This window comes from Antrostomus carolinensis, unplaced genomic scaffold (genome assembly GCF_000700745.2).
Source record: "Antrostomus carolinensis isolate BGI_N321 unplaced genomic scaffold, ASM70074v2 scaffold4663, whole genome shotgun sequence".
NCBI classification, from domain to species: Eukaryota; Metazoa; Chordata; class Aves; order Caprimulgiformes; family Caprimulgidae; genus Antrostomus; species Antrostomus carolinensis.
In genome coordinates, this window is record NW_010303071.1 from 80,107 (window position 1) to 96,676 (window position 16,570).

Genomic DNA, 16,570 nt, shown 5'->3' on the forward strand with positions numbered 1-16,570 from the left:
GTGATTAAATTCTTAACTGAAAAAGGTGTGTCACAGAACTACCCTGACTACTGTAAGAAGATTTACTTCAACTCTTTAGCCTTTGAGTCACTGTATAGAGGATTATCCCTGAAAAGCAAGTATTTTCCTGTAGGTATAGATATAAATCCTTTGGATCATCTGAATCAACATATCAAACAGACATAAAAATATCTTAAAAGCCCCCTTTTATAAGAGGAGTGATACAATACTGTCCACAGAGCACAAGACAAGACTGTTAACTTATTTTTCCAACTTAAAGAAGTAGATTTAACATGTATTTTGCTAATAAACAGTGAGTGGCTGTGACAATGAAATTGCTCGGTGCATTGGTATAAGACTGCTGCTTGAAAGCATCTTTTAATTACTTTTGAAGACGCAAAGATTGCTTTAGACACTTCTCAATAATAATTCTGTCCAGGATTAACAACAGAAAAGGCTAATCAAAAAATTGTCATTGCAACGAGAACAAAATAAACTTAAAATACCTCTTTGTCTGTTTCATATTAAGAGTCTCTATTTTTTATTCCTTTTAAAAAGTTTATGTCATAGGCAAATGTGTGTTGACACACTGAAAAAGCAAAAAGGGAATAGAGCTTTAGAGATGTAATCTACTGGGCTTTTTAGATGACATTACAATTTGTACATAAGACTTTGTTCATGGAAAGTATTCTTACCCAGATGATCCAATGCTTTTGCACACACCAAGAAGAGGCCGCTTCTCAGAAAAACTATCACATTTCTGAGCACCTAATAAGAGGGAAAAAAAAGAAAAAGAAAAGCAAATTACTATGTACTGTTTGTGTTACCTTTCTAAGTACAGGTGTGCACATTGTGGGGGCCCAATATACTGGAAAGATATTGCATACATAATACAAAACCCACAGCCTGTGTGAGATTAGTGATAGAAATCCAAGTAACAGGCAGAACCATGAACACTGGAAGAACTGTTCTTGAAAGAGATGGCAATGAATAACAAACAAGCAGCAAAATCTGGCCAAGATTTTGGAGTTATTTTCTGTTCATTTCAGCTGGGGTTAAGGATTCTGTAACTGTGACAAGTAACACTTGCTTCCTTTCATTGTTTTCTAAAAGTTGTTGGTAATCAGACTGTCACCAACTCTGTGTGGGTTTCACACATTGGTTTCCAATTTATTCCAGTGAGGCAGAAGTGGAGTATGAGAGCGTTAACCATATGAACAGCCACTCTCTTTAGCACTTACAAGCCTGGCTGCCAGTGTTTGCCCAAAGCACAACCATACTTCCAGCTCGTGCCCTGAGCCTAAACAAATACAAGATTAAATTCAAAACAGTTTTCAAGAAGTTCTGCCACCTGGCGATTTAAGCCTTTAAGAAAAGCCACCTCCAGCACCTTGCAGTGAGACACAGGCTATGCCAAAGTGAAAACACGACTCTAACAACATATCCAATCTACTCTGAAGATTCACCAAGTAACACCAGCGTAGCCCCAGCAGCAGAGTTTGGCTCCGGCTCATCCTCTGCTCTAATTCAGGTGCAGAGAGTCCTGCCTGCCCTGGGATCCGTGCGTTTCACCACTGCTGGTACCAGAGCTGGGTGATTAAAACCAGCCTTTTGTCTTCCCAATCCACAGTCACATCTTGACTCGAGAACCATCCAACTGTTCAGTAAACCACACTTCTTAAAAATGGGACTTTGAAAGTTTGGAAAATGTTGTCTTATTGCTACATAAACAGAAATAAAACTAAAATTGAGTCAAAAAAAGAAATCTCTCTTCTACTTCTGAATGTAAATGCCAGGGTGGGTATGTTTCTACCCAACTTAAAGAAGTGAAGAACATTGACCACCACCACTACTAAATTTCCTCCATTTGCTTTCAACTGTTGCCTTTTTAATTATTTATCTATCTATAGGTACGAATGTATGTGGTGAATAATGGAAATATTTTTTTCTCCTCCATTATACACCAAACCCTTTGATCTATAAAGAATATTAGTGATACAGTCTGTTCAAAATTCAATTCACAAACACTGGTGTAGTTGGTGTACTAAATCAATTATTCAGAAAGGCACAACAATTAACAATATACATTTTCACATAACAGTCTCTGTTAATTATTAATAACTCGGGTACAAGCAACTAATTTGTAACAAAAACTGTTCAGGACTCTCATCTACACAAGGATAAGTCGTCCCTCCTACACATTTGGGTATTTATACAGTCAAATGGGTCACATCAATAATTTCACCATCAACAATAGCTTTACAAGTAACCTAAAACAGCCAAATGTATTTTCCTTTTATTCCCATTATTTCAAGGCCTTTCATGAGTCATACCTGTACTGTATGTACTGACCTGTAAATTGATAAATGAAACATATAGTCTTCTTAAGAATCTGACAAGCAATTTGTTTTCTTCAATACAAGTAACAGATGAACTCCATTTGTTTCTGTTCACTTAGCTAGTCTCTCAGCATTAAGGGCAAAATGCTGACTACCAGGAGTTCTGACATTGATTTAAATGGAGCCAGGATTTTACCTTAAGTATTCAACTATAGTTTTTAACTATATAAATTCATATGTTTCTTTGCAGTCAAGTTCTAAGTTTAACGACAAGGAACAGGGAACAAGGAGAAGAAAGGTGGTAGGGAGTACAGGGAAACAACTGCACAAAAATCAAAATGAATACTTTAAAATATTCATTTATTTTAATTTAATAAAAATACCAGGTTTTAATACCCACAATAGAGATTCACAAAATTTGTACAATAGGTGCTTGAACTTCTGATTTCAGTTTGTAATGACTGAGGTCCTCAATTAAAAACCCCCATTTTCTACTTCAAATATATACTTTCAGAATGTAAATATTAATACTGTAGAAAAGGATCATTATTTGGAGGACTCTGCAGGACATTAAATCAGATTAATAGCAGTCCCATTCATGAGATTGCAGAAAGCGACATGTGTTGTTCTCTGCGATGCTTAATGGAGTCAGCAACCCTTTCTAGTTCTGCGGTGGGATTTAATCTTCCAAGTTATGGTGGATTAATTTTTATTTGTCAAATTGTGTTTATTTGCATGTGCGATACACTGACGTTGTACACACCTGCTCCACACACAGTGTTTAACAAAATGCAGCAGGATGATTGAAATGAAAAACAGCTAGCTAAATCCCTCAAATACAAAAAGTATTGAAATCCTGCTGCAAAGTCTTTTTCTTAAACTCCTTTTATTCTAAATCCTTTTAATTCTGTCATATAACACTACAGCATTTATAAAAAGCTGAAAATCCTGACAAATCACACAATTAAAGTAATGAAAACTGTCCTTCCTGCCAACAAGGCAGCACCTTATCTACAGCTCCATTTAGCTAAATGATATATGTTGGGGTTTTTTGATTTTATTTTTTTTTTAATCTAGTTTCAGTTAGTATATTTAAAACTGAAAAAAATATCTGTGGCTAAATGAAATTTCATACAAATCAACATTTAGAACTCTATGGAGTCAAAAGGTTATCCACACAGAAGCTCAAAGCAGCTTATGTACTGTACTTCTGATGAAACTGTGAATAGATTATTTCTTGGGCCTACTAAGGCCGCTCAATAATGCCAATAATAATAATAGCAACAACAGCAGCAGCAGCACAACTTTTTGAAGAATAAAAATGAAACCCCAATGAATTTCACAAGATCTGAAAAGCTACTCAAAGCTATGGAAAGTACTCTGATTTCCCTTGAGGAAGAAAGGCACTGGGTAAGTGTCATTCTGACCTATTTAGCAGCAGCACATATGCAAAATGGAGTATATTTTTCTGATGTGTAATTCCACTCATCAAGTTCCATCACAGCCATTGAATAATGCAGGGCTTCTCCTCTGCAACTAAACTCCTCTTATTTCTATCTGTTACTTGAAAATCGTGTTGCACTTGTGGTCCTGCCCACGTAAGTGTAGTAGCCGATCAGGATCTGGCAACGCACGAGGCCACGTGGCTGGTGTTCACTGCTGTGCTTTTCACTCCCTATTTCACTGCTTCTTTTCAGGGGGGAAAAAAATAAAGACATTTAAAAAAAAAATCTGTCCTAACATTTCTTAATCACCATCATTTTGTGTCTGCTTTCTCACTGAACCCAAATGCAAAGAAGGATGTGCACTACTTGAAACAGAAGCGTCTGGTTTAGGCTCGAGTCAGTCCTAAAAACAGTGTGTGAATTCTTCCCTCAGCTTCAGGGTAGCATCTAGAAATGCTCCATTTCATGCACAGATGAGCTCTAACGGCATTAGTCAATATTGTGTCTGATCAATGGTCCTGAGACTGCTGTCCTCATCCCAGACCTTCAGGTGCTCCTTCAGGATTAACGTTCTAGACCATAAGCATCATATTGTTCTGTCTCCATTAACTCTCAGCATCATCCAGACATTGCAAGTTTCAAAGTCCCTCCCCTCCAATATCTGCATCATCATACATGTTTCCTAACATCCCCCAAAAGTTATCACCCTAGAACCCCTTCAACTCCAGTTGATTTCGATATCTACAATCTCCTTGGCCCATTCCACCTTTCCATTTCAGCAATGTTGTGAGAAGCAACCGTGGCTGGAGAACGTTATCTTGGCAGTTCTCTCAAAGAGACAGAGCTATGCATGTTTATAAAAAGTTGTTTTCCCTTCTGCAGAGCACCACAGTTTTATTCTCCAACAACTATGTAGCTTCTATATTTAAAAAAAAAAAAAAGACCTTGAAACATTTGCTAGAGACCAATGTTTCTTGAGTCACACGTTCATTGAACACAGATAGAAATGTTTTATTTTTATTCAATCTTGTTCAAAAAACCTAAAGGACATATCAGTCTAATATGGTGAAAGTTTAAGGTCTAATAAGTCTAAAGCAATGACGTGATGTGGCCAGAACTGAAATGGTGGCACACAGGTCAGTCCACACAGCCTCAAAGAAATTAGTATTTAAAAATGTTGTGCTCCAAAATTCTTTCCTATAATATCTATAAAAGGCTTACTTGCTATGCTTCTGTTCTGTAATTTCTATAATCCACACACATTAACATCCATTATACCATAACAACCCACAGAACAGTCACAAAACACCAAAACTTCACTGTACACCTGCATAATCCACTTAGACCACTCCAAATCCAGCTCCCAACTGCTACTGCTTGTTCAGCTTGTGCGGCTCCTTCCTCTGCTACACAGACCGGGCAATTATTTTGCTCTTCAGGGACATAAAACCACTAAGCCACCCAAGTGCTGAATATATAAAAAAACCCCACATCTGCCTTCCTTTAGAAAGCAACCTAAATATTATAGTTCTTTTAAGTATACCTGCACATAAAGCTGAGTCAGCTTTTGAGGTTCAAATTTTATTTTACCAAAATCAAAGATGCGAGCAGTAGAGAGATAAATCTGCAGTAAAGTTTACATTTAATAGTTTTAGATTTTCAAATGCAAAGTTACTGTGTCCCAACTAATTTTAGCTTTTCACATTAATTCTAGTTTTCAACCCTTCACCCACAAAGTTCCCTTGATTCACAGTTATTTTAAACATAGTACCTCTGATTTCTTTCTTTTATTTCCCTTCTTATTTGCTTTTTTTCCCTTATCAGTCAATTTGACTAAGCAGTCAAATCCATTGAGGGACACAGGACTACTGTATCATCTTTTCTGCAAGCAGCATAATCTAGAAAATGGCTATAAATTAATTCAGTTCACTGGAGGAATTTATTTTCATAATGCTGAGATATGGAAATAGGTTTTACAGACAATAACTGATCTAAACTTCAACACACAAGCCTGTCATCACGTACCCTTTCACCATGAATTACCACACACAATGCTATTCCTGTAGCTATTCCTAGTTTCTTGATTGATTTTTAAACTATGCAAGTGTACCTTAATACATGGGATAGCACAAAGCAATGATGGTACCATCTGTAGTTTCCTTCTCACAGAGAACAGCAGCTAAATTTAACTGGCAGAGTTCCAGTTTTGCTTTGTATCTACCACTTTATCTCTCTTCTAATAATCACAAAACCACATAAATTTGTCTTCAAACACATCTTTTTTTTTTTTTCCTTTGCACGCTTGTTTTATCTGAAGAGACAGAGAAATCCAGAACCCAGCAAACCAGGCACCTGCATACACATAAATAAGAACTAAACTCAATCACAGCAAACAGATTTGAAAGTGAAGAGCTGGGCGAGTTAAAAAGCCGTGCCAACCAGATGGCTCAGCAGATAATGCAGCGTGTGGCACGCAAAGTGCCAGGACTTAGTATTCTTATTTCTAAGACTGCCAGCGTCCAGACAGAGATGTTCTCATATTCTATTAGCTATGCATAGCTAAATAATGACTATTAGCTATGCAACTTTATCTCCTCTCTTAAGCCCAAAATTTGGTGACAGCGTAAGTCTTCAGTCTCAAAAAAGGCCATTTGTATTGCAAGCTGTAGAAAATAATCAAAGGCAACAGTAGATATTCTCTGTCCACAGAGAAGAGTAAATGTCTACATTTTTCAGTGTTATTTATAGAAATCACTCAATTCTTCATGGACATCTTATCCCAGCTGCAGACCAACCATGCCACGGGCACAGAGACATCAGAGTGCTGCAGTGCTGGGCCAGGTCAGGCAGGTCTTGCTCGGTTTGTTAGCTCAGATAAAACCCTGCATGAACACTGCAGTGTTGCTGCCAGGTCAGAACAGTTCCAGGAGCCATTTCTCTGCTCCAGCATGGCACAGAGCCTGAACTAATAAACCTCACCGGATCCGAGCTGGCAGCGTGCAGGGCCAGCTCCAGATACTGCACCACGTTCCTGCTACTAGGACCACTTATAACCTGCTAAATCAGATTTGAGGAGGTCTCCCTTGCAATAAGCCTGCATGAAACAAGTCCGTATGAAATAACCCTCTTGAAACAATGCTTTATTATGCTATGAAGCACATGATGCAGCAGAGGATCTAACATCAAAGGACTGTAGTACTTTAACAAAATAGTTGACAAAACTATTAAGTTCTGCTACTGTCAAGTCACCAAGTTAAAACTATGAGCTTTCCTTTCACACCTGGGAATGAGCTCCTTATCACAAACTAAGATCTGTTTATAGGAACGTGCCAAATCCATCTACCAAGAGAGTCCTATTTTCAATAATTCCCTTTTTACAGCTTTACAGTAAAATAGTGTTTGAGCCTACTGATGGTAATCACCTTCTCCCTTACAAATTCCTCTTATTTCGTTCAGAATCATTAAAGCTCATGTGTTAGTTATCTAAGGCCTCTTATTACAGCTTTACTTTTATCCGATTCCAGATACTGGTCAATGATACATTCATGTACTTTTAATCAAAGATTTATTTAAACCAAGCCATGTAAAAAGAGACCAAAACATGTTTTTAAAAGGTTTGACTGAATTTAATATGAGCTAATTTGAATAGTTTTCTAATGTAACAACTATCATTGTCAGATGCTAAATATATGCAATTTAGAGACAGAGAGTAAGCGCTGGAAGGAGTTCATAAGCAGTGTAACTTACTAGATTGAAAAATCAGAGAGCCCTATTTTGCTATCAGAAAAACAGAACTTATAGGTTCTTCAATTAATTTACTTCATTCTCATCTTCATTTCCATTCACACTTCTTTTTTTTTCTCCTTTGAGAGGGGAAGGGGCACAGACATCCAATAATTAATGACACACATAACAGTAAGAAAAACCACAGTTCATCAGGGATTACACAGTGTTCCCATAAACAGAATAAAGGGCTCAAAATGCTTGCGAAGTATTTCGCTTTAAATTACTTTAACCTACAACACAGTTACAGAACCATAGACACACTCTCACATATACTTTCTATATTCCTCTGCCCAGGAAATATCTGAAACAATATAAAATGTGTCCATTAAATCTTCATTAACTTTCTTCATTTACTTTCTTTGAAACATTCAAAGTTATAATATTTTACAGTTTTTGCAATTAAAATTTAAACAATTAGGTTCCAGGCTACATTTTTTGAGTTCACTAATTACTTCATAATAGACTAGTAAAATCTGTAACCCAGTAGAATCACAAAACACCTCGGTCATACCAGAAGTACATTCTTTTCATCCCCAAAGTGAAAGACAGTAACCAATTTAAACTAGAAATACTACTCAGCAGCTGTACAGAATAGCTTGCCCAGCTGAAGTTACAGAGAGAGAGGAAAAGCAAAACACTGCTGAATCCAAAAATGAGCCAGGACACCAACAGATCTTACGCCTTTAAGAAGCCTACAATCAGGTTTTGTGTTTAGGCTAAATAACACCATTTTTTAAAGGGATTTGCTTGTTTATGCATAGCTGCTTAAATTTTGCAGCAAGCTCTTCCAGAGGGTTAACTCAGAATTTCCGAAACAATCCTGTTTAACAAACTAAGCAGCTTGTCTTAGAACTTGATAAAACAGTATTGAAGCAGTAAAAGAGAGGAGGTGCCTGTCAGTACTCAAGGGATCATGATAAAAGTTCAAACACTAAAAAAGTCAAAACTGTTTGAATAGAGTTTACATAAAATAATCAGAAGGAGAACAAATTAGAAGCTAGTACCACCCCAAAAAATAAATTCCATTTTCTCATTATTTTATTGGAGTGGAAAAGCAGTATATTTGAAAAACATCATTAAAAGCTGCAATTGCTAAACCTAATACATGTAACCAGTAGACTATTTCGATCATTTCACAGCTTAGAAAATACTTGATATTTTATAAGTATTTAAATAATCAGAAAAGGATAATTTATCTTTGTACAAACCATATTACTGAGATCAACTGCCTCTTGCATTATCTCACATTGTTTCAGTTTCAGCTCCTCAATGGGTAACAAAAAAGACACACTACCTTTCCTCTAAAGTCTTGCTATAAAAAAGTAACTTCACTATTATTTTATAGCAATAAAATGTCGATAATAAATATTTCCAAATAGAAACGTTAACATGTCTGGACTGAACTCTGAGCACAGATATATCTGATACCCTTTAAACTACAAAGCACCAAAGCTAAAATCTGAAGATGAAACTGGAGAAAGCACTGGATTACAGAGGAGGAAAAACGTAATACTTGTAGAAAGCAATTACAAAGGTGACAGTTCAAAGGAACAGAAAAATCTACATATCAGGTTATAGCAATGGTTTTGACAAAGATCTGTAAAAAAAGGTTCTCTTTAATCATGAACCATATAAATATTTACTTACTGATTTGTGGAGCTGGTAAAATCCGTGCAGCTCGAACTGGACCATGGCGGACAGAAAAGAGTTCCTGAGCTTCACCACTGATCTGCAAAACATATGAACATACAATGTAAAAATATATATACTTATAAAGATGTATATATTTAGTAGGTAAGAAAGTAGGTAGAAAGACATTGTATGAAAGGTAGGTAAGAAAGTAAGTTGGTAAGACATGGCCTTTCTAAGCAGCCTTCTGCAATTTCTCTAAAGGAAAATACATTACAAGTCTTGAATAAAACAAATTCTAGCAAGAAGGATGGCCTGCCTCTAGAAACACGTGCCTTAGACTGTGTAAATGAGACATTAGCACTATCTACTATTAATAACTATACATGTCTTAAAAGAAACAAGACTTGAAAGTTGACTGCTGACTAAAATTAACAAAAAAAAAAAAATCAAGGAATCTGAAACACAAGCATTTATTCTACACAATGCATGTTTCAAAGAAAAATGCTAACTAACCAACGATCAAGAGTGGCAAACATTGGTAGTAGAAGATCAGAGAATCTGATATATTGGTACATCCCATATCCTCCAGGTGTGAAAATTATGTTTAAAAATAGGGGGTCAAACTAATGAAGTTTGTTACTAATGGCAATCTTGAAAAGATTAAACCAGAAGCAGCTCAGAAGAATTTCCAGACTTCCTGTAAATGGTCAGTCAGAATGCATTTTCATAACTGCCTGCTAATGGATCCGATATGGAATGTCAAACTTCAGGAAAATGGCAAACATGACGAAGCTCATTTCCAAATAACAAACAACTTAAAACAGATGTAATGAGACTGAGAACGTAGCCAACATGCTGGCATAACGTTTTGCCAAATAACAAGTTTACGATATCAGAAGTGAATACAATTTGGAACAAGGTTCTTATGAATCAATAAACTATAAATCCAAGTTAGCTTTTTGAAATGTCATTTTATTGCTGTTCCCATTTCTTTCTGCACTTCAGCTCACACATTCAAAAAGTTAAACTACTGCTACTGTTTGAGCAAGAAATCATTAGTACCTCAGACTCTTAGCTTACTTCCAATCTTAACCCTGAGCCTCACTATTTATTAGCACTGCTTTAGATACTGTGGGCAGAATTAAACCCAGCCCACTGAAGCACAACTCTTTCAGAAGATTACCTTGGAAACACTGTTTACTACAGAGGCAGCCCCTCACTCTGCAAACAGTCAGCAACCACAGCACACAGTGAACTACTGCTTTTCCACATTACGCCTGGAATAACATTCAAGCTGCACCAATTTGAGGAAATAACCTTCTTGGCCATTTTAGTTTTGCAGATCCACATTGGTATGAATCAACGTTACTGTTAACTATGTGATCAGAATTACTCCTGATGGACACAACAGTTTTAAAACTGTAATCAATATGAGAATTAATCCCTTAGTCTACTCTGCTCTTATTTTATTAGGCAGATGTTCCAATCATAGCAGATTCTCCTCTTCCAGCTAGCAGCATCATCTGAACAACATCCAGCTTTGTAGTACTCCAGCTTTCTCAAAACAAGTTTAATTCTCCCTCTGGGACAGCTAGAGGCCTCTGCTCTGAAGAGCTTGCTGACCAGATTCTATACAAGACAAAAGAATTAGGATCAGAAAATAACTCAGTAAAGGTTTGCTGATTGTTTTTAACAGATTATGAGTTTGGAGGACAGCGTGAAAATAAAAAAAAAAAAAAACCACATAGATAGCATCTGCATCCAGAAAAGAGAGCTTGGAAAAAAGTAGAGCACAGCTAAGCAGAAAATTAGAAAAATTAAAGAGAGAGAGTAATAAAGAGATGCAAAGAGATGAAGACAGCAGCACATTTTCTATCCATTGGAACACACCAGCTCTATGAAAAGGAAAAGGAGAAAATAGAGAAGAAAATATAAGGCTTTGGAACTATTATTATTGGCAATTAAAGATTTTTTCCCCCAAACCATGAAAATGCCGTTTCACATGTGTATGAACATCAATGGCTATGAATGAAAACAAGAGGGAACAGCACTAGCATAACAAAAGTATGGAAGAAGTGATTCACATAAAATAACCCAACCCAACTCAGTCACCTCCTCCTACTTTTTAACTATGCCAGCACGCCAGCTCTAACTCCAATCTACTTCAAATAAAGTTATAGTCCCAAAAGTAAGATACAGTAAGAAGGCCAAACCTTCTTAACTCAGTTTCTGCTCTTAAATATACTGAACTCCAGAGAGCATGTTTATTTTGCCTGTGATGCCAAGTCCTGGTAGAGCTTAAAGTTGAGATTTTCAAAGAAAAGCCTAAAATGTACAAATATAAATGAAGTTTATTTGTACTTCAGCACCTAACACGAAAATCCCAGCCCAGCTCTTCTCATGCATATAATGCTTTTACTTTTTAATAATTAATTTTCATTATTTGAAAGATAACTCTTTTATCACTTTATACAGGGGGGAAATTACAGAAAGAAAGGTTAAATGGATTAATCAAACCCACGGGCTCAGACAGTGACAAAGACAAGATTATAGCAGTTAGCTCCTGTTTTGAAACCACTGTAATGTGTAACACTGTCCTATAAAACATCCTTTCTTCTCTGTCTGTAGGATTTTTTCCCCCCCAACCCCAGGAAAGGGGAAACTGTGTAGAACCAAGAAAAAAAGCAAGTAAGCATTCAGATAACTTCAGCCATCTGTACAGCTCACGTACTTGGCAGATCATATACATTGCTGACTCCCAGGAGCCACAAAGGAGCAAATTTTAAGACATACCTCCACTGCAGATTTTGTAATGAAAACAGAAGATCCCACCCAACCACCAGCATCTCATTGATAAAGAAAAAGTCAATTCAGTAAAAAGCCCCAAAAAGTTTACAAAAAATCTGAACATGACACTACAACATGGATCAGATTAACACACCAATACTTAACAGATCATAACTCCATAAAATAACAGTTTTCTTAAGGGATTTTTTTTTTCATTGTATGTCCTTAACTGCTCTATAGAAACAGGAAATCATAGAAGGCACTGGACTCTGCTGTATGCCCTGAATCAGCAAGAGCTTGGTTGTTCCTCTGGTTTGCTTGGCATTGAAAAATACATTCAGGCTTTAGAGTTCAAGATTTTCCTTGACTTACAATTAATTTTTTTAAACACTACCACCAGCAGAAGTTTCTGCTATTTGCAGTCTTATAAAATTGTGAGTTAACTGTGGTTGATGCTAATGCCCTTCACTTCTCCACATACAACATAAAACTTTATTACCATTGCTGAAGCCACACGTAACAATTTTGACTGAAAGCACCATCTTCAGAGTAGAGAGACGATACAGTCTGATCCTCCTGCCAGCTCAGGCCTTATCTCACTCCTGAGACAGCCAACACAGGTGGCCAATCTTTCCTGTGAATGGGACACTTATTCCTCTAGGAACTGCAGTGGGACAAGGAAGCACATGTAACACAAGCTCAACCCCATCACTAAATGGCCAACAACTTTGTCGCTGCCAGTTTGGGCGAGATGTGGGGTAGCAGTGGAAGGGAAAAGGCTCCACATCCCATTACCAGTCCCTTGAGCTACACAGTCTCATAAGCATAGACAAAATATAAATAGACTTCATGAACTGAAAACAGAGCTCTAAATTCTTCAAAAAGCACCTGTGAAGAAACTAGGCTGTGGCTGCCATTTTGGATTTGATCCAGCTAAGTAGCGAGTCCCTGTGGCAGCTTTCAAAGCTCTTAAAAGTTTTTCTTTCCCATTCCAAAAGCCAAGAATATTTCCAAACAGGTTTCAAGAATTGAATATTAAGCTATAAAAGCAGCTTCAGGTACTCGTTCTGTGAAAGAGTGAATCCAAAATGACGGCTCCAAGCTGGTCTGATAGAACATTTCAGCTTTCCCAGCACCTGGTATCAAACCACAAGCCTCAGACCTACATGGAAGGCTGCAAGGAAAGAACACACCGATTCAAAACCCAGCCCTCAATGAAGTCTTCATCACTCTCTTCCAATAATGACAGATTGAAAGAGGAAGAAGAACCCTCTCCTCCACTTCAACGTCTTGAGCTACTGCTTAAAATACAACAGACCAGAAATCTGGAGCACTGGTTAATTTTTGATGACAGAGCTTTATTGTTTGGAGCATACCAGTTTGCACCCTTAAAAAAAACCAGAACAAAGGAAGTTTTGTTCACACTAAGGATAACTGATAGTTTCCAACCATAGAAAATGGTTTTCACATGGTAAAAAAAAAAAAGTCAAACATACACCAAACAAACAAAGTTTGAAACTCAATGTTTAAACTGCTGTGCAACTATATAAGAGCAAACAGCTTATATATTAAAAAACTGTCACAGAGCACAGGGAAGATATCAGGGTTGCTTTTTTAAATATTCTGATATTTTTTAAAATATGATCTAGGTTATTATGACATTAAGCAACTGCCAGATACTACCACAAAATACTGTTTGATATAATCATGTTGAGCTAGAGACTACTACCAGTCATCTTGCTACTGAGAGTAAGGGAAGGACTGCAAGTAAAAGGACAATTTTTATCATTTTAGTTCAGAAATTCAAACAGTCTGCTTTTTCATTCAAAACAAATCTCTGCAATTATCTAGAGATTATAAGAATTTAGATGTTTAAAGAATGTTACAGATGTCTACTCTAGTGACTGAATTGAGTATGAAATTGCACCTAGTATTTAAAATTATGACAGTGTTAACTGAATTTAAAAAACCATAAAAGCTTAGAAATTATTATCAGGCTGCAGGCTCCCTGTAAAATTCTAATTTGGGGGACAGTTCTGCATTGTTTTCAATCACTTCATTTCTCCAAAAGAACGACGTAGACAATATTGGAAGGAATCAGAATATGGGTAAAAACATCCTTCATGGGTCTTCATTTTAGCTCCATCCAAGGAGAGCCACAGGGAATGCTGTTTGGACTCTCCTGATATCTCTCACCACAGCCTTTTCAAAGGTGGCTGCACATGGGGTTTTTTTCCTACTAATGTAGGGTATAATACGAGTTTAAAAAAAACTTCCAACAGTTCTGCAGTCACTTAATGATTGTAAAAACACAAAGTTACTTACCTACTGCTAAAATCTGCAGCGTGAAAAACCAAAGCCTCAAAAAATGATTTGCATAGAAGTTTTGTAAAGTCCTTAGACATTTTGCAGGGTTTCTAGGTCAGGTCATTACTACACTTTTCCAAGTGGCTAATACAAGCTGTAACAGCAGTACCCACTATCAGAGGAGGCCTGGACAGAGGAAGGATCACAGCTTGCTACATGGTAAGTGACTATTCCTTTTCCCAGCTCTAAGAAGGGAAGAATTACAAAGGGACTAAGAAGACCAAATCGAAACCCCAGCAGACAGGGCTTCTGATGAGCAGTTGAGAAAACAAAATGGAACCAGCACGTCTGACCTACCACATACACCCATCGATACATCCACATAAACACACCAGCTGCTGCACAACTGCAGTTTTAACAACTTTAAAAAATCACAGTATTTATTGGACAGCAGCCTTTACAGAAATTCAAGGTCTGGCAGTGGAGAAATGGCAGTGTGTGATGGTGTGATGCCATCCTTGCTCAACGAGTCCTCTGCATTCCAGAGGTCTCCACACGGAAGTCACCTATCATATGGGCTGACACATCCCATCAGTCTGTGGCAGCGTCATTACACCACAACCTTTAAGTATTTTTTGCTGAATACACAGCTGTGCTTGTTATTAAAAGTTCCCTTTGGTAGTTCCCATTTTATTCAACTCAAGCTCCATCGTTTTGTTGGGTTTTTTTTAATTGTAACATGAACCATTAAATTAAGATGATTTTTCTACTTCTGAAGCTTCCAGCATACAATGAAAAAAAATTATCTGCCACAAAACCAGCCAACATGCATTTCCCTGAACAGGAACATCCAGAACAGATACTTGGAAACCACATTAGGCAGAAACCAGTTCCAATTGTATTTGAAACATGAAACTGGGAGCAAGAGAAAAACAAATTCCAAATAAAACACAAACCTACACTGCAAAATTATCAAATAGGAACTTCTGGTCGTACTTTTGTATATTCCCACATTTCTCCCCACTTAGTGAGGCATATTTTAAGAACACTTTTAACCTTCCTACCCCCATCTCAAAACAAAGATCAAAGAAAAGTCATTTGGATGGACACCTTCCGCTTCTTATGCAATACAGATTTAGACCCTGCACTTCAAAACCCCAGCCGTTACTTCAGCACCCAGCAGTCCAAACATTATTTCAGTCCTTTGAAGCAGCCCTAATGGTATCTTCCATTTGCAAGTAACACTTCTGTAGTCAAAGATCTTACTCCAAGGAGATGTTAATGTGAAACCACTCAGACTGCAAAGAGACACACACTCCTGGAGGCAGACTGCGGAGGTGTTTAGAAGTCAATGTAACACCATTACGGAGAGTGTCAGCTTAGAAGCTGTCATAAACACTTCATAATCACTCAGACACAAACTGGACTGCCTGCAACACATTACTTTATTAAGTGCTGAATAGAGGTTCAATTGTACGAATAGAAAGCACAACGCTACAGATAATAGAGCAGATTTGCACATAAATGTCAAATTGCTGCTTTTTCAGACTGAAGCGTTTTTAAACTAGAGAGATCCTTCTTTTTTTTTCTCTCTTAACTGGAATAATGCTGCTTAATTACAAGCTAAATACTCAGCAAGATCAAAAAGAAAGGTTTGTATAATACCAAAGGACACAAAAAAGTGGTGCCAAACAAACTCTACATATTGCTAGTCACTTAACTGCCAGATTTTATTTTACTCAGACTATGTAAGTAAAAAAAATGAGATGGAGAAACCACAATACGGACAAAACACAGGTTATGGTACCTCCAAATTTGTTGGATGTACAATTGCTGCTCTGAAAAGCTATTTAAAATTTATGATATAAAGACTATCAATCTGATAATCTCTCCAAGACCATTTTACTAACAAAGGAACCATTCCAACACTGAAACTCTACTAACACACACAAATTGCACAGGTCAAAGCTGGACCCCTCTGGATGTGCCCTCAGAATTTCACAGAATGTACAAATGAAGGGCTGACAAAGTGATGCAATATCTCTAAAGTTGATATTTTTAAGATGAATAATAAAATATTTCCACATTTGGCATTTTTTTCCATCTCACTGGACTTTTCCCTACCTATTAAAAATACCTCTGGAAAATAAAAAAAAAAAAGGAGCACTAAGAGAAACTGTCTTGCAATTTTTTTTTCTTATTTTTCCTAAAATACTATAAAAATCTAGGAATTATGAAGGAATGAACTACACTGAAAAGACAAGCTGGCTGTAG

The 16,570-nt window shown here is 37.0% G+C and overlaps 1 protein-coding gene across 1 annotated transcript in view; it reads right to left on the reverse strand.

Annotated features, from left to right (window-relative positions):
- Window positions 1-16,570, reverse strand: part of LOC104521846 (breast carcinoma-amplified sequence 3) — a gene marked incomplete at its 3' end in the record, with an annotated part of 98,332 nt that overhangs the window by 73,754 nt on the left and 8,008 nt on the right. The window contains exons 5-6 of the mRNA XM_010163964.1: window positions 9,218-9,299; window positions 696-768 (exon numbers count right to left, since the gene is read on the reverse strand). Coding sequence (XP_010162266.1) covers window positions 696-768; window positions 9,218-9,299 — 155 coding nt within the window. The remainder of the gene's footprint in view (window positions 1-695; window positions 769-9,217; window positions 9,300-16,570) is intronic.